This window comes from Sphaerodactylus townsendi, unplaced genomic scaffold (assembly GCF_021028975.2).
Source record: "Sphaerodactylus townsendi isolate TG3544 unplaced genomic scaffold, MPM_Stown_v2.3 scaffold_33, whole genome shotgun sequence".
Taxonomy (NCBI): domain Eukaryota; kingdom Metazoa; phylum Chordata; class Lepidosauria; order Squamata; family Sphaerodactylidae; genus Sphaerodactylus; species Sphaerodactylus townsendi.
Window position 1 is genome coordinate 24089 of NW_025950506.1, and position 22088 is coordinate 46176.

Sequence of the window (22088 nt, forward strand, 5' to 3'; positions counted from 1 at the left end):
AAAGTGCTTTAAAAGTGGATTGGAAGCGCATTATTCTGCATGTGTGGAATCGGATACCGGCCATGATGACTTTTTATTAAAATGAGAAATTAAGCTGATAATTATGTTCTCTGAATGAATTTCTTACACAACTGCAGCGTATCTTCCAAGTGAGGCCTCAGATAGAAGAGCCAAAGGTTTCTTTAAACCCCCTTTTGGATAACGTGGAAGGGAACAGAGGGAGTGATGGTTTCCGTTCATTGTTGTTGGAATTATTTATGTCCGATCTCTCAGCCTAAAAGGAATGTTAACAAAAGCAATGAAGGAGCAGGCAGAGAGCTGGATGTGTTTGTGTAAAGCAGAGATGAAAGTGTGAGCCACTAGCCTAGCCTATAATACAGTGTATAATAAAGGTGGACAATTGACGGGTCATTAAAAATGATTTGGTCTATCTCGGTGAATTAGAAAAGGTCAGAATGGCTAGACTACGCCAGAGCAACGTTCCCCAGCTTTTCAAAGCGTGTGGCCACTCTGACACAGGGTGGGGGTAAGAACATAAGAACAAGCCAGCTGGATCAGACCAGAGTCCATCTAGTCCAGTTCTCTGCTACTCGCAGTGGCCCACCAGGTGCCTTTGGGAGCTCACCTGCAGGAGGTGAAAGCACGGGCCTTCTGCGGCTGTTGCTCCCGATCACCTGGTCTGTTAAGGCATTTGCAATCTCAGATCAAAGAGGATCAAGATTGGTAGCCATAAATCGACTTCTCCATCAATCTGTCCAAGCCCCTTTTAAAGCTATCCAGGTGAGTGGCCATCACCACTAAAGAGCACTGGTCCCAATACGGATCCTTGGGGGACACCACTCCCGACATCTCTCCATTGTGAGAACTTCCCATTTACACCCACTCTTTGCTTCCTGTTTCTCAACCAGTTTTTAATCCATAGGAGGACTTCCCCTCTTATTCCTTGATTGCTGACTTTTCTCAATAGTCTCTGGTGAGGAACTTTGTCAAAAGCCTTTTGGAAATCCAAGTAGACAATGTCCACTGGTGGGGCTGGCCACAAAATGTCAGGTAGCGAGGTCATGCATAACTCTAATAGCAAGCGACTTTTCAGCATTTCAGATCCTGAGCGGTAACCATGCGTTGGTTGGGACTTTATCAATCTGTCTGTCTACCCACCCACCCACCCACTCACGTAAGAAGAAGAAGTGTTTGGATTTCTATCCCACCTTTCTCTCCTGTAAGGAGACTTAAGGTGGCTTCCAAATCTCCTTTCCCTTCCTCTCCCCACAAAGACACAGTTCACCAGATAAGCCTCCACAGCTCAAGTGGCAGGGCGGGGAATCAAACCCGGTTCTCCAGATGAGAGTACACCCACTCTTAACCACTACACCAGTGTTTCCCAACCTTTTCGAGGTCAGGGTACCCTTGACCTCACTCTTCGTATCTCACGGTACCCCTTCCGCCACCCTCCACCTTCCCCTCCCATTGCCCCTGCTTGCCACACACCCCACCTTCCCCTCCAAGGGTGAAGGGAAGCACTGGGGGTGGTGGTGGCTGCTAACCTTGTGGCAGGCCCTGCCCCATGGGTCAGCTCCATGTCCTTGCTGGCGCCGGTGGGAGACACCCCAAAAATGAGGGGGGAGGGGCGGTAGTGTTGCCACGGTACCCCTGGGACATACTCATGGCCCCCCAGGGTACCACGGTACCCTGGTTGAGAGTGGCTGCACTACACCGTGCTGGCATGACCCAAGCTCCAGCAGAAGCTAGCGTGAGAGCAATCTGAAGATCGTATTGCCGAAGGCTTTCACGGCCGGAATCACTGGGGTGCTGTGTGGTTTCCGGGCTGTCTGGCCGTGTTCTAGCAGCATTCTCTCCTGACGTTTCGCCTGCATCTGTGGCTGGCATCTTCAGAGGATCATCTGAAGATGCCAGCCACAGATCCAGAAGATCCTCTGAAGATGCCAGCCACAGATGCAGGCGAAACGTCAGGAGAGAATGCTGCTAGAACATGGCCAGACAGCCCGGAAACCACACAGCACCCAAATCTGAAGATCTCTGCTGCAAAAGTCCACCTAGTCCAGCATCCTGTTTCTTACAGACCATCTTGTGTATTTTTATTAAGTCCTCCTGTTGCAAGCCCATGACAAGACCGGGGGGGGGGGGGTTCTGAGATGTGCCCTACCAGTCTCTTCTCTGTTCGTGTCAGAGATTGTTCAGACTAAGATGGGATGTCAAATCTTACTTCTGGACTTTGATACTAATGGTAGTGGTGATGGTGGCTTCTGCTAGCTACATTCCTCTCCACCACGCTCCCTAATAAACTATTCACAGCAGCGGATAACACCTTTCCTGAGGCCTCTGCCTACAGTCTGGATAACAAAAGCCACAGCCTTGGGAAGACACACCTGTTCTTTAGCCCACAAAGGATATGCAAACGCTACTCAGCCGTCACACAGTTAGCTTTCCTGATTCCTTCCCTAGACAATTTAATCACAACCTGCCCTGTCCTACCACCAGAGAACTGTCAAGACTTACTTTGAATTAGAATGCCCTGAGTTGTAAATTGTGCCTAAGATCTAATCAAAAACTGAACTCACCCCAGCTCTGAGCCATCTGAGCTATTTTCCACTGTATTGTTCTCTCCTGAGAATGGGACTCCACTTCATCTAGGAAGACGGCCTCTCTTTGCATTGCCAGAGTCTCAAAATTTCCTATATTTAGTCTGCCCAAATGAGGGCTCCACCCCGTTTGGACCCAAAACTGCCTTTAGTTTAGTTCCGCTGTGCCCTGCGTTGTCTCTCTCTGGATCCAATGTGGGCATTGTATTCTTCCTCCTGGGACCTCTTTCTTCTGGAACTGGTAAATATCACCCTTTCCGCAACTACCTCTACTATTCCCTTCTATCCTCTATCTACCGGTAAATCCTAGGCTTCTTGAAACTCTGTACGTGTGTGTATGTTTTGCCAAACTGCACGTGAACAGCAGTGGCATAGGAGGTTAAGAGCTTGTGTATCTAATCTGGAGGAACCGGGTTTGATTCCCAGCTCTGCCGCCTGAGCTGTGGAGGCTTATCTGGGGAATTCAGATTAGCCTGTACACTCCCACACACGCCAGCTGGGTGACCTTGGGCTAGTCACAGTTCCTCTGGGTGACCTTGGGCTAGTCACAGATCTCTCAGCGCCACCTACCTCACAGGGTGTTTGTTGTGAGGGGGGAAGGGCAAGGAGATTGTACTCCCCTTTGAGTCTCCTGCAGGAGAGAAAGGGGGGATATAAATCCAAACTATTATTATTATTATTATTATTATTATTATTATTATTATTATTATTATTATTATTATTATTATTATTATTATTGATACAAAAACAGTTATACACAGCAAACAAGATCAATATGCTGGATTTTGTATTACATCACACGTCGGACACTTCCCAAGCATCTAGGACTGTGTGACGTATCGACGAATAATGCGTGCAGAGCCGAGTAGGGTGGCCTTTTGCAGCTGACATATGGTGATTTTGTCAGCGCCGATTGTTTTTAAGTGCCGTCCAAGGTCTTTAGGCACTGCACCCAGTGTGCCGATCATCACTGGGACCACCTTTACTGGTTTGTGCTAGAGTCGTCGTCGTCGTCGTCGTCGTCTTCTTCTTCTTCTTCTTCTTCTTCTTCTTCTTCTTATTATTATTATTATTATTATTATTATTATTATTATTATTATTATTATTATTTTCATTGTTCAATAAAATCGTTAAATTTCACTTAAGTTCTGGTTTCCTGCAGCTTCCTAAAGGGAAAACTTCTGTATAAACTGGTAAAGATTCTGAAGTCCTGCTTCTCGCATTCCAAAGTCTAATTCCTAACCTTAAATGGGACAGTCCCCCACTAGAATAATAGAATCATAACATTGGAAGAGACCACAAGGGCCATCAAGCCCAACCCCCTGTCATGCAGGAATACACAATCAAAGCACTCCCGTCATATGATCATCCAGCCTCTCTTTTAAAACCTCCAAAGAAGGAGACTCCACCACTCTCCGAGGCAGTGAATTCCACTGTCGAACTGCCCTGACAGTCAGAAAGTTCTTCCTAACGTTTAGGTGGAATCTCTTTTCCTGCACCTTCAATCCATTACTCCGTGTCCTAGTCTCTGAGGCAGCAGAAAACAAGCTTGCTCCCTCTTTGACATGACATCCCTTCAAATGTTTAAACATAGCTATCATATCCCCCCTTTGCTTCTCCAGACTAAACATCCCCAGCTCCCCCTCTTTGTAGGGCGGTGGTTCTCAGCCTGGGGGTCGTGACCCCTTTGGGGGTCGAACGACGCTGTTGTAGGGCATGAACTCCAGACCTTTGACCATTTTGGTCGCCCTCCTCTGGACCCGTTCCAGCTTGTCAATATCCTTCTTGGATTGTGGTGCCACAAAACTGAACACAGTACTCCGGGTGGGGTCTGACCAATGCAGAGTAGAGTGCCCTAATTTCTGCCCTAATTTGGGTAACATTTCCTCCAAGAGTGCACGGTGACATACTTGGTTCTCCTTTTTCACAACAACCCTGTAAGGTGAATGAGGCTAATATAAAGCCTGTTGCCCAAAGACATCTACTGTGCCATTCTTCAATGGGGTTAGATCATATCTCCAGTTAGGTTGGCATTATTATTGTGGCTCTTTAGTGGTCAAGGAGATTAACCTTGAATATCTACATTTTGGTTGCCCTCCTTTGGACCCGTTCCAGCTCCTCAATATCCTTCTTGAATTGTGGTGCCCAGAACTGAACACAGTACTCAAGGTGAAGTCTGACCAATGCAAAGTAAAGTGGTGCAATTACTTCCCTCGATCTAGACACTATAGTCTTATTGATGCATCCCAGAATTGCATTGGCTTTCCCAAAATGTACCCTGGGAGTTTGTTGTGGCTGCTGAGAATTCTTCGTCGGCACTTTCTAGTTTTATAGAGCTACAGTTCCCAGAGTTCCCTCTTCCACCAGTCTTAAATTCTGTAGCAGTGATGTGCTCTGTGTATTCCACCTACTGAGTCCCAAAGTTTCAGTGGAACACTGTATGATCCTCTTTCCTTCTCCTTCTCCTTCCAGATATTGTCCTGTTTCTGGAGCCGATGCAGCACTATCAGAAAATTAAGGGGTTTGGTGGCTCTGTCACTGATGCGGCCTCCATAAATATCCTCTCCCTATCACCGGCTACTCAGAAAAATCTGATGAGTTCCTACTTCTCAGTGGAGGGTGAGTACTAGGGAATTGAAGGGCATGAAGGTCAACAGGATATATTTATCCTGTAAGCAGAATAACAAGCAGAATGTAGCTTGTGTGCCACTTTAAATAAGAACAGCTATCTTGCTGAAGGCTAGCCTTTTGCCTCAGAAATCATAAACAAAAGAACTTTACTTATACTGAGAGAAAAATATATATAAACAAAGTTACACTTATATGTTGATACATTTACAGTTCATCATTTGGTCACAATTTACCAATAACAAGCATAGTTTACAGTAATAAACTTTCAGTCAGCGGCTTCTACGTAGCTTTAGTTTACAGAACGCTGAACAACATCTTTCTTCAGTCAGAGTCAGAGAGCTACAGTCTCCGTCTGTCACTTTTGGAATGCTCGTTGAGTTTTCCCAGAATTCCGTGCCTGCTGCATGCAAGGCTGTTAAATCCAACAGGGGAGAAGCAGGGTGGTGACTTGGAGATATAAGACTATAGCGGCCAATATTGTTCTCCTCATTATACCCCGCTCCCCACATACTTTTGCAGGGATTGAGTATAACATGATCCGGATACCCATGGCGAGCTGCGACTTTTCCGTACGGATGTACACTTACGATGACTGGCCAAATGACTATGAGCTGAAAAACTTCAGCTTGGTTGAAGAGGACACCAAAATGAAAGTGAGTACAGTGGAACCTCGGTTTTCATTGCCTTCGGTTTCCATCAGTTTCGATTTTCATCGATTTTTTCAGTGAAAAATTTATCTCGGTTTTCATCGATTTGCCTCGGTTTTCATCGATTTGCAGTAAGGTACGGGCTAAAGCTGTTGCAAAGCTGTTGCAGACCGTGTCTGCAACTTGTTTAATGACAATGTCTTGCCCCATTTAAGACAAATCTTAAAGAGGCGTCAGAAACAGACCTCTGGACAGCTTTCTGGGGCGACATTAGTCCACAGGCTCTGAAGCTGGTCCTAGTGTTATTGTTTGTGACTGTTTTCAGCATTAAACACTAGGTTTATTCATCAAAAATGTGTTCTTGGTATGTTTTTTGGAGTGCCTAGAACGGATTAATTGGATTTACATTGATTCCTACGGAAATGTTTGCCTCGGTTTTCATCGGTTTTGGTTTTCATCGATTCTTTTCGGACGGATGACCAACGAAAACCGAGGTTCCACTGTATTGCAGAAGTGGCTGCGCATGTGCAGAAATGACCAGGAGGGGAGAGAGTTTTTGCTGGGGCACAACCATTTTGGACTGCCCCCGGGCGCATGCCATTTGGTCACATGATCTGGAGGATCAGGTTTGATTCCCCCACTCCTTTACGTGAGTGGCAGACTCTAATCTGGAGAACTGGGTTCGTTTCCCCACTCCTCCACATGAAACTTGCTGGGTGACCTTGGGCTAGTCACGGTTCTCTCTGAACTCTCTCAGCCGCACTGACCTCACAAGATATGTGTTGTGAGGAGAGGAAGGGAAGGTGATTGCCAGCTGCTTTGAGACTCCTAAAAGGTTAAAAAAGGGTATGAAACCCAACTCTTGATGGGCAAACTAACAAACCTTGTAAATAGATGGGCAAAAATTTTTTATGAGAGATGGGAGCTTTATTCCTTATATGAACCTTACTTGATCACGTGAAGATAAAAACATCTGGAAGATTATTAATTAATTCATTTATTTATTTATTAGATGTGTAGACTACCCCATCCCCAAGGGGCTCTGGGCGGTGCACAACAACATCAACATATATACATTTTATAAATAAACAATTATTACATTTACTAAAATCCATTAAAACCATTAAAAACAGCGGTCAATACAATAATTAATAAACGTCCACATAACAGAATTTGATTAAAAAGCCTCTCACTCAAAAGGAGAGGGAACGGCAGGACTCTCCTCTATAGGAGGGTAACAGAGATGTAAACAAAATAGAATAGTAAAAGTAAGTTGAGTATAGGTAGCCCTACTCAGCGACTATGGACACTCCAAAGGCCCAAGTAGGAGACAACTTCGGTCTTGCCAGGCTCCTCAAGCGGAATTCACCAAGGTCCTGCAGGGCCCGGACAGCTGGAGGAAGAGTGTTCCACCAGGCCCGTGTGGAGGCCAGCCGCATCATTGAGGGGCCAGGAACCACCAGCAAATTGGCCTGCTGAACACAGAGGCTGAGTAGGGGCATATGGGGTAATGCGGTCTCTAAGGTACGAGGGTACAAGGGTCCCAGGCAGCGTAAGGCCTTAAAGGTCAAAACCCACACCTTGAAGATGATTCGGAATTCCACTGGGAGCCAATTTGATAATGATTAAGATATAAGAAACTGACCAGTAAAGGTATAGAGTTGGTGGACAGAAGACAGTGATGTAAAGATTTCCGGATGGTTTATCTGATAATAATAGAATGTCACATTGAGATCCACATTGAGATCCACTATATTAATGCAGGATGGGATAGATGGACTGTGTTCCTTTTTGCTCTGTTTCTATCAGTTTCGAATTCTTTTTTTGTTTCATATCCTTTTTTTCCTTTGTCTGTCAATTTTACTGTGAACGTGAATAAAAAATTATTAACATGTATTAAAAAAAACCCCAACTCTTCTGCTCTTGGTCCTTCTCCTGCTATTGCTGCTCCTTCTGCGACATCAGTGACCTGTGACCAGAGCCCCTTCCGCACGTGCAGAATAATGCACTTTCAGTCCACTTTCACAATTGTTTGCGATTTTGCTATTCCGCACAGCTGCAAAGGGCATTGAAAGTGGATTGAAAGTGCATTATTCTGGGGAAAAAATTAAGCAGACATGTGTGTTGTTTGGACAAGGGCTGTGGTGGAAGGTGCAGCCTTTCCCTGAGTTTTATCTGTTACGGTGAGAGGAGGCAATGAGTCAAGGGATCCCTCTGACCTCATGGAACATTCCAGCGTGCTGCACTCCAGGGAGAGGCAGCTTCCATGCAGGCGGAAAAAGACTGAAGTAGGAGTTTCAGGCATCCTCTAGGAGCAGCAGTGGCATAGTGTTTAAGAGCAGGTGTATTCTAATCTGGAGGAACCAGGTTTGATTCCCCGCTCTGCTGCTTGAACTGTGGAGGCTTATCTGGAGAATTCAGATTAGCCTGTGCACTCCAATCCATGCTAGCTGGGTGACCTTGGGCTAGTCACAGTTTTTTGGAGCTCTCTCAGCCCCACCCACCTCACAGGGTGTTTGTTGTGAGGGGGAAGGGCAAGGAGATTGTAACCCCCTTGAGTCTCCTATAGGAGAGAAAGGGGGATATAAATCCAAACTACTACTACTACTACTACTACTACTACTACTACTACTACTACTACTACTACTGGGGGGGGGGGGGGGTGGTGGGTGGGGGGTTGGGGGGGGGGGGGGGGGGGGGGCGGTGCCGGGGGGGTTGGGGGAGGGGGTGTGTGGGGGGGGGGGTGTTTGGGGGGACGGGGGTGGGTGGGGGGGGGGGGGGGGGGGGGGGGGGGGGGGTGGGGGGGGGGGGGGGTGGGGGGGGGGGGGGGTGTGGGGGGGACAGGGGGGGGTGGGGGGGGGGGGGGGTGGGGGGGGGGGGGGGTGGGGGGGGGGGGGGGGTTTGTTGGGGGGGGGGGGTGGGGGGGGGGGGGGGTGGGGGGGGGGGGGGGTGGGGGGGGGGGGGGGTGGGGGGGGGGGGGGGTGGGGGGGGGGGGGGGTGGGGGGGGGGGGGGGTGGGGGGGGGGGGGGGTGGGGGGGGGGGGGGGTGGGGGGGGGGGGGGGTGGGGGGGGGGGGGGGTGGGGGGGGGGGGGGGTGGGGGGGGGGGGGGGTGGGGGGGGGGGGGGGTGGGGGGGGGGGGGGGTGGGGGGGGGGGGGGGTGGGGGGGGGGGGGGGTGGGGGGGGGGGGGGGTGGGGGGGGGGGGGGGTGGGGGGGGGGGGGGGTGGGGGGGGGGGGGGGTGGGGGGGGGGGGGGGTGGGGGGGGGGGGGGGTGGGGGGGGGGGGGGGTGGGGGGGGGGGGGGGTGGGGGGGGGGGGGGGTGGGGGGGGGGGGGGGTGGGGGGGGGGGGGGGTGGGGGGGGGGGGGGGTGGGGGGGGGGGGGGGTGGGGGGGGGGGGGGGTGGGGGGGGGGGGGGGTGGGGGGGGGGGGGGGTGGGGGGGGGGGGGGGTGGGGGGGGGGGGGGGTGGGGGGGGGGGGGGGTGGGGGGGGGGGGGGGTGGGGGGGGGGGGGGGTGGGGGGGGGGGGGGGTGGGGGGGGGGGGGGGTGGGGGGGGGGGGGGGTGGGGGGGGGGGGGGGTGGGGGGGGGGGGGGGTGGGGGGGGGGGGGGGTGGGGGGGGGGGGGGGTGGGGGGGGGGGGGGGTGGGGGGGGGGGGGGGTGGGGGGGGGGGGGGGTGGGGGGGGGGGGGGGTGGGGGGGGGGGGGGGTGGGGGGGGGGGGGGGTGGGGGGGGGGGGGGGTGGGGGGGGGGGGGGGTGGGGGGGGGGGGGGGTGGGGGGGGGGGGGGGTGGGGGGGGGGGGGGGTGGGGGGGGGGGGGGGTGGGGGGGGGGGGGGGTGGGGGGGGGGGGGGGTGGGGGGGGGGGGGGGTGGGGGGGGGGGGGGGTGGGGGGGGGGGGGGGTGGGGGGGGGGGGGGGTGGGGGGGGGGGGGGGTGGGGGGGGGGGGGGGTGGGGGGGGGGGGGGGTGGGGGGGGGGGGGGGTGGGGGGGGGGGGGGGTGGGGGGGGGGGGGGGTGGGGGGGGGGGGGGGTGGGGGGGGGGGGGGGTGGGGGGGGGGGGGGGTGGGGGGGGGGGGGGGTGGGGGGGGGGGGGGGTGGGGGGGGGGGGGGGTGGGGGGGGGGGGGGGTGGGGGGGGGGGGGGGTGGGGGGGGGGGGGGGTGGGGGGGGGGGGGGGTGGGGGGGGGGGGGGGTGGGGGGGGGGGGGGGTGGGGGGGGGGGGGGGTGGGGGGGGGGGGGGGTGGGGGGGGGGGGGGGTGGGGGGGGGGGGGGGTGGGGGGGGGGGGGGGTGGGGGGGGGGGGGGGTGGGGGGGGGGGGGGGTGGGGGGGGGGGGGGGTGGGGGGGGGGGGGGGTGGGGGGGGGGGGGGGTGGGGGGGGGGGGGGGTGGGGGGGGGGGGGGGTGGGGGGGGGGGGGGGTGGGGGGGGGGGGGGGTGGGGGGGGGGGGGGGTGGGGGGGGGGGGGGGTGGGGGGGGGGGGGGGTGGGGGGGGGGGGGGGTGGGGGGGGGGGGGGGTGGGGGGGGGGGGGGGTGGGGGGGGGGGGGGGTGGGGGGGGGGGGGGGTGGGGGGGGGGGGGGGTGGGGGGGGGGGGGGGTGGGGGGGGGGGGGGGTGGGGGGGGGGGGGGGTGGGGGGGGGGGGGGGTGGGGGGGGGGGGGGGTGGGGGGGGGGGGGGGTGGGGGGGGGGGGGGGTGGGGGGGGGGGGGGGTGGGGGGGGGGGGGGGTGGGGGGGGGGGGGGGTGGGGGGGGGGGGGGGTGGGGGGGGGGGGGGGTGGGGGGGGGGGGGGGTGGGGGGGGGGGGGGGTGGGGGGGGGGGGGGGTGGGGGGGGGGGGGGGTGGGGGGGGGGGGGGGTGGGGGGGGGGGGGGGTGGGGGGGGGGGGGGGTGGGGGGGGGGGGGGGTGGGGGGGGGGGGGGGTGGGGGGGGGGGGGGGTGGGGGGGGGGGGGGGTGGGGGGGGGGGGGGGTGGGGGGGGGGGGGGGTGGGGGGGGGGGGGGGTGGGGGGGGGGGGGGGTGGGGGGGGGGGGGGGTGGGGGGGGGGGGGGGTGGGGGGGGGGGGGGGTGGGGGGGGGGGGGGGTGGGGGGGGGGGGGGGTGGGGGGGGGGGGGGGTGGGGGGGGGGGGGGGTGGGGGGGGGGGGGGGTGGGGGGGGGGGGGGGTGGGGGGGGGGGGGGGTGGGGGGGGGGGGGGGTGGGGGGGGGGGGGGGTGGGGGGGGGGGGGGGTGGGGGGGGGGGGGGGTGGGGGGGGGGGGGGGTGGGGGGGGGGGGGGGTGGGGGGGGGGGGGGGTGGGGGGGGGGGGGGGTGGGGGGGGGGGGGGGTGGGGGGGGGGGGGGGTGGGGGGGGGGGGGGGTGGGGGGGGGGGGGGGTGGGGGGGGGGGGGGGTGGGGGGGGGGGGGGGTGGGGGGGGGGGGGGGTGGGGGGGGGGGGGGGTGGGGGGGGGGGGGGGTGGGGGGGGGGGGGGGTGGGGGGGGGGGGGGGTGGGGGGGGGGGGGGGTGGGGGGGGGGGGGGGTGGGGGGGGGGGGGGGTGGGGGGGGGGGGGGGTGGGGGGGGGGGGGGGTGGGGGGGGGGGGGGGTGGGGGGGGGGGGGGGTGGGGGGGGGGGGGGGTGGGGGGGGGGGGGGGTGGGGGGGGGGGGGGGTGGGGGGGGGGGGGGGTGGGGGGGGGGGGGGGTGGGGGGGGGGGGGGGTGGGGGGGGGGGGGGGTGGGGGGGGGGGGGGGTGGGGGGGGGGGGGGGTGGGGGGGGGGGGGGGTGGGGGGGGGGGGGGGTGGGGGGGGGGGGGGGTGGGGGGGGGGGGGGGTGGGGGGGGGGGGGGGTGGGGGGGGGGGGGGGTGGGGGGGGGGGGGGGTGGGGGGGGGGGGGGGTGGGGGGGGGGGGGGGTGGGGGGGGGGGGGGGTGGGGGGGGGGGGGGGTGGGGGGGGGGGGGGGTGGGGGGGGGGGGGGGTGGGGGGGGGGGGGGGTGGGGGGGGGGGGGGGTGGGGGGGGGGGGGGGTGGGGGGGGGGGGGGGTGGGGGGGGGGGGGGGTGGGGGGGGGGGGGGGTGGGGGGGGGGGGGGGTGGGGGGGGGGGGGGGTGGGGGGGGGGGGGGGTGGGGGGGGGGGGGGGTGGGGGGGGGGGGGGGTGGGGGGGGGGGGGGGTGGGGGGGGGGGGGGGTGGGGGGGGGGGGGGGTGGGGGGGGGGGGGGGTGGGGGGGGGGGGGGGTGGGGGGGGGGGGGGGTGGGGGGGGGGGGGGGTGGGGGGGGGGGGGGGTGGGGGGGGGGGGGGGTGGGGGGGGGGGGGGGTGGGGGGGGGGGGGGGTGGGGGGGGGGGGGGGTGGGGGGGGGGGGGGGTGGGGGGGGGGGGGGGTGGGGGGGGGGGGGGGTGGGGGGGGGGGGGGGTGGGGGGGGGGGGGGGTGGGGGGGGGGGGGGGTGGGGGGGGGGGGGGGTGGGGGGGGGGGGGGGTGGGGGGGGGGGGGGGTGGGGGGGGGGGGGGGTGGGGGGGGGGGGGGGTGGGGGGGGGGGGGGGTGGGGGGGGGGGGGGGTGGGGGGGGGGGGGGGTGGGGGGGGGGGGGGGTGGGGGGGGGGGGGGGTGGGGGGGGGGGGGGGTGGGGGGGGGGGGGGGTGGGGGGGGGGGGGGGTGGGGGGGGGGGGGGGTGGGGGGGGGGGGGGGTGGGGGGGGGGGGGGGTGGGGGGGGGGGGGGGTGGGGGGGGGGGGGGGTGGGGGGGGGGGGGGGTGGGGGGGGGGGGGGGTGGGGGGGGGGGGGGGTGGGGGGGGGGGGGGGTGGGGGGGGGGGGGGGTGGGGGGGGGGGGGGGTGGGGGGGGGGGGGGGTGGGGGGGGGGGGGGGTGGGGGGGGGGGGGGGTGGGGGGGGGGGGGGGTGGGGGGGGGGGGGGGTGGGGGGGGGGGGGGGTGGGGGGGGGGGGGGGTGGGGGGGGGGGGGGGTGGGGGGGGGGGGGGGTGGGGGGGGGGGGGGGTGGGGGGGGGGGGGGGTGGGGGGGGGGGGGGGTGGGGGGGGGGGGGGGTGGGGGGGGGGGGGGGTGGGGGGGGGGGGGGGTGGGGGGGGGGGGGGGTGGGGGGGGGGGGGGGTGGGGGGGGGGGGGGGTGGGGGGGGGGGGGGGTGGGGGGGGGGGGGGGTGGGGGGGGGGGGGGGTGGGGGGGGGGGGGGGTGGGGGGGGGGGGGGGTGGGGGGGGGGGGGGGTGGGGGGGGGGGGGGGTGGGGGGGGGGGGGGGTGGGGGGGGGGGGGGGTGGGGGGGGGGGGGGGTGGGGGGGGGGGGGGGTGGGGGGGGGGGGGGGTGGGGGGGGGGGGGGGTGGGGGGGGGGGGGGGTGGGGGGGGGGGGGGGTGGGGGGGGGGGGGGGTGGGGGGGGGGGGGGGTGGGGGGGGGGGGGGGTGGGGGGGGGGGGGGGTGGGGGGGGGGGGGGGTGGGGGGGGGGGGGGGTGGGGGGGGGGGGGGGTGGGGGGGGGGGGGGGTGGGGGGGGGGGGGGGTGGGGGGGGGGGGGGGTGGGGGGGGGGGGGGGTGGGGGGGGGGGGGGGTGGGGGGGGGGGGGGGTGGGGGGGGGGGGGGGTGGGGGGGGGGGGGGGTGGGGGGGGGGGGGGGTGGGGGGGGGGGGGGGTGGGGGGGGGGGGGGGTGGGGGGGGGGGGGGGTGGGGGGGGGGGGGGGTGGGGGGGGGGGGGGGTGGGGGGGGGGGGGGGTGGGGGGGGGGGGGGGTGGGGGGGGGGGGGGGTGGGGGGGGGGGGGGGTGGGGGGGGGGGGGGGTGGGGGGGGGGGGGGGTGGGGGGGGGGGGGGGTGGGGGGGGGGGGGGGTGGGGGGGGGGGGGGGTGGGGGGGGGGGGGGGTGGGGGGGGGGGGGGGTGGGGGGGGGGGGGGGTGGGGGGGGGGGGGGGTGGGGGGGGGGGGGGGTGGGGGGGGGGGGGGGTGGGGGGGGGGGGGGGTGGGGGGGGGGGGGGGTGGGGGGGGGGGGGGGTGGGGGGGGGGGGGGGTGGGGGGGGGGGGGGGTGGGGGGGGGGGGGGGTGGGGGGGGGGGGGGGTGGGGGGGGGGGGGGGTGGGGGGGGGGGGGGGTGGGGGGGGGGGGGGGTGGGGGGGGGGGGGGGTGGGGGGGGGGGGGGGTGGGGGGGGGGGGGGGTGGGGGGGGGGGGGGGTGGGGGGGGGGGGGGGTGGGGGGGGGGGGGGGTGGGGGGGGGGGGGGGTGGGGGGGGGGGGGGGTGGGGGGGGGGGGGGGTGGGGGGGGGGGGGGGTGGGGGGGGGGGGGGGTGGGGGGGGGGGGGGGTGGGGGGGGGGGGGGGTGGGGGGGGGGGGGGGTGGGGGGGGGGGGGGGTGGGGGGGGGGGGGGGTGGGGGGGGGGGGGGGTGGGGGGGGGGGGGGGTGGGGGGGGGGGGGGGTGGGGGGGGGGGGGGGTGGGGGGGGGGGGGGGTGGGGGGGGGGGGGGGTGGGGGGGGGGGGGGGTGGGGGGGGGGGGGGGTGGGGGGGGGGGGGGGTGGGGGGGGGGGGGGGTGGGGGGGGGGGGGGGTGGGGGGGGGGGGGGGTGGGGGGGGGGGGGGGTGGGGGGGGGGGGGGGTGGGGGGGGGGGGGGGTGGGGGGGGGGGGGGGTGGGGGGGGGGGGGGGTGGGGGGGGGGGGGGGTGGGGGGGGGGGGGGGTGGGGGGGGGGGGGGGTGGGGGGGGGGGGGGGTGGGGGGGGGGGGGGGTGGGGGGGGGGGGGGGTGGGGGGGGGGGGGGGTGGGGGGGGGGGGGGGTGGGGGGGGGGGGGGGTGGGGGGGGGGGGGGGTGGGGGGGGGGGGGGGTGGGGGGGGGGGGGGGTGGGGGGGGGGGGGGGTGGGGGGGGGGGGGGGTGGGGGGGGGGGGGGGTGGGGGGGGGGGGGGGTGGGGGGGGGGGGGGGTGGGGGGGGGGGGGGGTGGGGGGGGGGGGGGGTGGGGGGGGGGGGGGGTGGGGGGGGGGGGGGGTGGGGGGGGGGGGGGGTGGGGGGGGGGGGGGGTGGGGGGGGGGGGGGGTGGGGGGGGGGGGGGGTGGGGGGGGGGGGGGGTGGGGGGGGGGGGGGGTGGGGGGGGGGGGGGGTGGGGGGGGGGGGGGGTGGGGGGGGGGGGGGGTGGGGGGGGGGGGGGGTGGGGGGGGGGGGGGGTGGGGGGGGGGGGGGGTGGGGGGGGGGGGGGGTGGGGGGGGGGGGGGGTGGGGGGGGGGGGGGGTGGGGGGGGGGGGGGGTGGGGGGGGGGGGGGGTGGGGGGGGGGGGGGGTGGGGGGGGGGGGGGGTGGGGGGGGGGGGGGGTGGGGGGGGGGGGGGGTGGGGGGGGGGGGGGGTGGGGGGGGGGGGGGGTGGGGGGGGGGGGGGGTGGGGGGGGGGGGGGGTGGGGGGGGGGGGGGGTGGGGGGGGGGGGGGGTGGGGGGGGGGGGGGGTGGGGGGGGGGGGGGGTGGGGGGGGGGGGGGGTGGGGGGGGGGGGGGGTGGGGGGGGGGGGGGGTGGGGGGGGGGGGGGGTGGGGGGGGGGGGGGGTGGGGGGGGGGGGGGGTGGGGGGGGGGGGGGGTGGGGGGGGGGGGGGGTGGGGGGGGGGGGGGGTGGGGGGGGGGGGGGGTGGGGGGGGGGGGGGGTGGGGGGGGGGGGGGGTGGGGGGGGGGGGGGGTGGGGGGGGGGGGGGGTGGGGGGGGGGGGGGGTGGGGGGGGGGGGGGGTGGGGGGGGGGGGGGGTGGGGGGGGGGGGGGGTGGGGGGGGGGGGGGGTGGGGGGGGGGGGGGGTGGGGGGGGGGGGGGGTGGGGGGGGGGGGGGGTGGGGGGGGGGGGGGGTGGGGGGGGGGGGGGGTGGGGGGGGGGGGGGGTGGGGGGGGGGGGGGGTGGGGGGGGGGGGGGGTGGGGGGGGGGGGGGGTGGGGGGGGGGGGGGGTGGGGGGGGGGGGGGGTGGGGGGGGGGGGGGGTGGGGGGGGGGGGGGGTGGGGGGGGGGGGGGGTGGGGGGGGGGGGGGGTGGGGGGGGGGGGGGGTGGGGGGGGGGGGGGGTGGGGGGGGGGGGGGGTGGGGGGGGGGGGGGGTGGGGGGGGGGGGGGGTGGGGGGGGGGGGGGGTGGGGGGGGGGGGGGGTGGGGGGGGGGGGGGGTGGGGGGGGGGGGGGGTGGGGGGGGGGGGGGGTGGGGGGGGGGGGGGGTGGGGGGGGGGGGGGGTGGGGGGGGGGGGGGGTGGGGGGGGGGGGGGGTGGGGGGGGGGGGGGGTGGGGGGGGGGGGGGGTGGGGGGGGGGGGGGGTGGGGGGGGGGGGGGGTGGGGGGGGGGGGGGGTGGGGGGGGGGGGGGGTGGGGGGGGGGGGGGGTGGGGGGGGGGGGGGGTGGGGGGGGGGGGGGGTGGGGGGGGGGGGGGGTGGGGGGGGGGGGGGGTGGGGGGGGGGGGGGGTGGGGGGGGGGGGGGGTGGGGGGGGGGGGGGGTGGGGGGGGGGGGGGGTGGGGGGGGGGGGGGGTGGGGGGGGGGGGGGGTGGGGGGGGGGGGGGGTGGGGGGGGGGGGGGGTGGGGGGGGGGGGGGGTGGGGGGGGGGGGGGGTGGGGGGGGGGGGGGGTGGGGGGGGGGGGGGGTGGGGGGGGGGGGGGGTGGGGGGGGGGGGGGGTGGGGGGGGGGGGGGGTGGGGGGGGGGGGGGGTGGGGGGGGGGGGGGGTGGGGGGGGGGGGGGGTGGGGGGGGGGGGGGGTGGGGGGGGGGGGGGGTGGGGGGGGGGGGGGGTGGGGGGGGGGGGGGGTGGGGGGGGGGGGGGGTGGGGGGGGGGGGGGGTGGGGGGGGGGGGGGGTGGGGGGGGGGGGGGGTGGGGGGGGGGGGGGGTGGGGGGGGGGGGGGGTGGGGGGGGGGGGGGGTGGGGGGGGGGGGGGGTGGGGGGGGGGGGGGGTGGGGGGGGGGGGGGGTGGGGGGGGGGGGGGGTGGGGGGGGGGGGGGGTGGGGGGGGGGGGGGGTGGGGGGGGGGGGGGGTGGGGGGGGGGGGGGGTGGGGGGGGGGGGGGGTGGGGGGGGGGGGGGGTGGGGGGGGGGGGGGGTGGGGGGGGGGGGGGGTGGGGGGGGGGGGGGGTGGGGGGGGGGGGGGGTGGGGGGGGGGGGGGGTGGGGGGGGGGGGGGGTGGGGGGGGGGGGGGGTGGGGGGGGGGGGGGGTGGGGGGGGGGGGGGGTGGGGGGGGGGGGGGGTGGGGGGGGGGGGGGGTGGGGGGGGGGGGGGGTGGGGGGGGGGGGGGGTGGGGGGGGGGGGGGGTGGGGGGGGGGGGGGGTGGGGGGGGGGGGGGGTGGGGGGGGGGGGGGGTGGGGGGGGGGGGGGGTGGGGGGGGGGGGGGGTGGGGGGGGGGGGGGGTGGGGGGGGGGGGGGGTGGGGGGGGGGGGGGGTGGGGGGGGGGGGGGGTGGGGGGGGGGGGGGGTGGGGGGGGGGGGGGGTGGGGGGGGGGGGGGGTGGGGGGGGGGGGGGGTGGGGGGGGGGGGGGGTGGGGGGGGGGGGGGGTGGGGGGGGGGGGGGGTGGGGGGGGGGGGGGGTGGGGGGGGGGGGGGGTGGGGGGGGGGGGGGGTGGGGGGGGGGGGGGGTGGGGGGGGGGGGGGGTGGGGGGGGGGGGGGGTGGGGGGGGGGGGGGGTGGGGGGGGGGGGGGGTGGGGGGGGGGGGGGGTGGGGGGGGGGGGGGGTGGGGGGGGGGGGGGGTGGGGGGGGGGGGGGGTGGGGGGGGGGGGGGGTGGGGGGGGGGGGGGGTGGGGGGGGGGGGGGGTGGGGGGGGGGGGGGGTGGGGGGGGGGGGGGGTGGGGGGGGGGGGGGGTGGGGGGGGGGGGGGGTGGGGGGGGGGGGGGGTGGGGGGGGGGGGGGGTGGGGGGGGGGGGGGGTGGGGGGGGGGGGGGGTGGGGGGGGGGGGGGGTGGGGGGGGGGGGGGGTGGGGGGGGGGGGGGGTGGGGGGGGGGGGGGGTGGGGGGGGGGGGGGGTGGGGGGGGGGGGGGGTGGGGGGGGGGGGGGGTGGGGGGGGGGGGGGGTGGGGGGGGGGGGGGGTGGGGGGGGGGGGGGGTGGGGGGGGGGGGGGGTGGGGGGGGGGGGGGGTGGGGGGGGGGGGGGGTGGGGGGGGGGGGGGGTGGGGGGGGGGGGGGGTGGGGGGGGGGGGGGGTGGGGGGGGGGGGGGGTGGGGGGGGGGGGGGGTGGGGGGGGGGGGGGGTGGGGGGGGGGGGGGGTGGGGGGGGGGGGGGGTGGGGGGGGGGGGGGGTGGGGGGGGGGGGGGGTGGGGGGGGGGGGGGGTGGGGGGGGGGGGGGGTGGGGGGGGGGGGGGGTGGGGGGGGGGGGGGGTGGGGGGGGGGGGGGGTGGGGGGGGGGGGGGGTGGGGGGGGGGGGGGGTGGGGGGGGGGGGGGGTGGGGGGGGGGGGGGGTGGGGGGGGGGGGGGGTGGGGGGGGGGGGGGGTGGGGGGGGGGGGGGGTGGGGGGGGGGGGGGGTGGGGGGGGGGGGGGGTGGGGGGGGGGGGGGGTGGGGGGGGGGGGGGGTGGGGGGGGGGGGGGGTGGGGGGGGGGGGGGGTGGGGGGGGGGGGGGGTGGGGGGGGGGGGGGGTGGGGGGGGGGGGGGGTGGGGGGGGGGGGGGGTGGGGGGGGGGGGGGGTGGGGGGGGGGGGGGGTGGGGGGGGGGGGGGGTGGGGGGGGGGGGGGGTGGGGGGGGGGGGGGGTGGGGGGGGGGGGGGGTGGGGGGGGGGGGGGGTGGGGGGGGGGGGGGGTGGGGGGGGGGGGGGGTGGGGGGGGGGGGGGGTGGGGGGGGGGGGGGGTGGGGGGGGGGGGGGGTGGGGGGGGGGGGGGGTGGGGGGGGGGGGGGGTGGGGGGGGGGGGGGGTGGGGGGGGGGGGGGGTGGGGGGGGGGGGGGGTGGGGGGGGGGGGGGGTGGGGGGGGGGGGGGGTGGGGGGGGGGGGGGGTGGGGGGGGGGGGGGGTGGGGGGGGGGGGGGGTGGGGGGGGGGGGGGGTGGGGGGGGGGGGGGGTGGGGGGGGGGGGGGGTGGGGGGGGGGGGGGGTGGGGGGGGGGGGGGGTGGGGGGGGGGGGGGGTGGGGGGGGGGGGGGGTGGGGGGGGGGGGGGGTGGGGGGGGGGGGGGGTGGGGGGGGGGGGGGGTGGGGGGGGGGGGGGGTGGGGGGGGGGGGGGGTGGGGGGGGGGGGGGGTGGGGGGGGGGGGGGGTGGGGGGGGGGGGGGGTGGGGGGGGGGGGGGGTGGGGGGGGGGGGGGGTGGGGGGGGGGGGGGGTGGGGGGGGGGGGGGGTGGGGGGGGGGGGGGGTGGGGGGGGGGGGGGGTGGGGGGGGGGGGGGGTGGGGGGGGGGGGGGGTGGGGGGGGGGGGGGGTGGGGGGGGGGGGGGGTGGGGGGGGGGGGGGGTGGGGGGGGGGGGGGGTGGGGGGGGGGGGGGGTGGGGGGGGGGGGGGGTGGGGGGGGGGGGGGGTGGGGGGGGGGGGGGGTGGGGGGGGGGGGGGGTGGGGGGGGGGGGGGGTGGGGGGGGGGGGGGGTGGGGGGGGGGGGGGGTGGGGGGGGGGGGGGGTGGGGGGGGGGGGGGGTGGGGGGGGGGGGGGGTGGGGGGGGGGGGGGGTGGGGGGGGGGGGGGGTGGGGGGGGGGGGGGGTGGGGGGGGGGGGGGGTGGGGGGGGGGGGGGGTGGGGGGGGGGGGGGGTGGGGGGGGGGGGGGGTGGGGGGGGGGGGGGGTGGGGGGGGGGGGGGGTGGGGGGGGGGGGGGGTGGGGGGGGGGGGGGGTGGGGGGGGGGGGGGGTGGGGGGGGGGGGGGGTGGGGGGGGGGGGGGGTGGGGGGGGGGGGGGGTGGGGGGGGGGGGGGGTGGGGGGGGGGGGGGGTGGGGGGGGGGGGGGGTGGGGGGGGGGGGGGGTGGGGGGGGGGGGGGGTGGGGGGGGGGGGGGGTGGGGGGGGGGGGGGGTGGGGGGGGGGGGGGGTGGGGGGGGGGGGGGGTGGGGGGGGGGGGGGGTGGGGGGGGGGGGGGGTGGGGGGGGGGGGGGGTGGGGGGGGGGGGGGGTGGGGGGGGGGGGGGGTGGGGGGGGGGGGGGGTGGGGGGGGGGGGGGGTGGGGGGGGGGGGGGGTGGGGGGGGGGGGGGGTGGGGGGGGGGGGGGGTGGGGGGGGGGGGGGGTGGGGGGGGGGGGGGGTGGGGGGGGGGGGGGGTGGGGGGGGGGGGGGGTGGGGGGGGGGGGGGGTGGGGGGGGGGGGGGGTGGGGGGGGGGGGGGGTGGGGGGGGGGGGGGGTGGGGGGGGGGGGGGGTGGGGGGGGGGGGGGGTGGGGGGGGGGGGGGGTGGGGGGGGGGGGGGGTGGGGGGGGGGGGGGGTGGGGGGGGGGGGGGGTGGGGGGGGGGGGGGGTGGGGGGGGGGGGGGGTGGGGGGGGGGGGGGGTGGGGGGGGGGGGGGGTGGGGGGGGGGGGGGGTGGGGGGGGGGGGGGGTGGGGGGGGGGGGGGGTGGGGGGGGGGGGGGGTGGGGGGGGGGGGGGGTGGGGGGGGGGGGGGGTGGGGGGGGGGGGGGGTGGGGGGGGGGGGGGGTGGGGGGGGGGGGGGGTGGGGGGGGGGGGGGGTGGGGGGGGGGGGGGGTGGGGGGGGGGGGGGGTGGGGGGGGGGGGGGGTGGGGGGGGGGGGGGGTGGGGGGGGGGGGGGGTGGGGGGGGGGGGGGGTGGGGGGGGGGGGGGGTGGGGGGGGGGGGGGGTGGGGGGGGGGGGGGGTGGGGGGGGGGGGGGGTGGGGGGGGGGGGGGGTGGGGGGGGGGGGGGGTGGGGGGGGGGGGGGGTGGGGGGGGGGGGGGGTGGGGGGGGGGGGGGGTGGGGGGGGGGGGGGGTGGGGGGGGGGGGGGGTGGGGGGGGGGGGGGGTGGGGGGGGGGGGGGGTGGGGGGGGGGGGGGGTGGGGGGGGGGGGGGGTGGGGGGGGGGGGGGGTGGGGGGGGGGGGGGGTGGGGGGGGGGGGGGGTGGGGGGGGGGGGGGGTGGGGGGGGGGGGGGGTGGGGGGGGGGGGGGGTGGGGGGGGGGGGGGGTGGGGGGGGGGGGGGGTGGGGGGGGGGGGGGGTGGGGGGGGGGGGGGGTGGGGGGGGGGGGGGGTGGGGGGGGGGGGGGGTGGGGGGGGGGGGGGGTGGGGGGGGGGGGGGGTGGGGGGGGGGGGGGGTGGGGGGGGGGGGGGGTGGGGGGGGGGGGGGGTGGGGGGGGGGGGGGGTGGGGGGGGGGGGGGGTGGGGGGGGGGGGGGGTGGGGGGGGGGGGGGGTGGGGGGGGGGGGGGGTGGGGGGGGGGGGGGGTGGGGGGGGGGGGGGGTGGGGGGGGGGGGGGGTGGGGGGGGGGGGGGGTGGGGGGGGGGGGGGGTGGGGGGGGGGGGGGGTGGGGGGGGGGGGGGGTGGGGGGGGGGGGGGGTGGGGGGGGGGGGGGGTGGGGGGGGGGGGGGGTGGGGGGGGGGGGGGGTGGGGGGGGGGGGGGGTGGGGGGGGGGGGGGGTGGGGGGGGGGGGGGGTGGGGGGGGGGGGGGGTGGGGGGGGGGGGGGGTGGGGGGGGGGGGGGGTGGGGGGGGGGGGGGGTGGGGGGGGGGGGGGGTGGGGGGGGGGGGGGGTGGGGGGGGGGGGGGGTGGGGGGGGGGGGGGGTGGGGGGGGGGGGGGGTGGGGGGGGGGGGGGGTGGGGGGGGGGGGGGGTGGGGGGGGGGGGGGGTGGGGGGGGGGGGGGGTGGGGGGGGGGGGGGGTGGGGGGGGGGGGGGGTGGGGGGGGGGGGGGGTGGGGGGGGGGGGGGGTGGGGGGGGGGGGGGGTGGGGGGGGGGGGGGGTGGGGGGGGGGGGGGGTGGGGGGGGGGGGGGGTGGGGGGGGGGGGGGGTGGGGGGGGGGGGGGGTGGGGGGGGGGGGGGGTGGGGGGGGGGGGGGGTGGGGGGGGGGGGGGGTGGGGGGGGGGGGGGGTGGGGGGGGGGGGGGGTGGGGGGGGGGGGGGGTGGGGGGGGGGGGGGGTGGGGGGGGGGGGGGGTGGGGGGGGGGGGGGGTGGGGGGGGGGGGGGGTGGGGGGGGGGGGGGGTGGGGGGGGGGGGGGGTGGGGGGGGGGGGGGGTGGGGGGGGGGGGGGGTGGGGGGGGGGGGGGGTGGGGGGGGGGGGGGGTGGGGGGGGGGGGGGGTGGGGGGGGGGGGGGGTGGGGGGGGGGGGGGGTGGGGGGGGGGGGGGGTGGGGGGGGGGGGGGGTGGGGGGGGGGGGGGGTGGGGGGGGGGGGGGGTGGGGGGGGGGGGGGGTGGGGGGGGGGGGGGGTGGGGGGGGGGGGGGGTGGGGGGGGGGGGGGGTGGGGGGGGGGGGGGGTGGGGGGGGGGGGGGGTGGGGGGGGGGG

At 75.1% G+C, this 22088-nt stretch overlaps 1 protein-coding gene across 1 annotated transcript in view; it reads left to right on the forward strand.

Annotated features, from left to right (window-relative positions):
- LOC125425363 (lysosomal acid glucosylceramidase-like) overlaps positions 1–22088 on the forward strand; it is a 71180-nt gene that overhangs the window by 13936 nt on the left and 35156 nt on the right. The window contains exons 3-4 of the mRNA XM_048482977.1: positions 5073–5219; positions 5751–5884. Coding sequence (XP_048338934.1) covers positions 5073–5219; positions 5751–5884 — 281 coding nt within the window. The remainder of the gene's footprint in view (positions 1–5072; positions 5220–5750; positions 5885–22088) is intronic.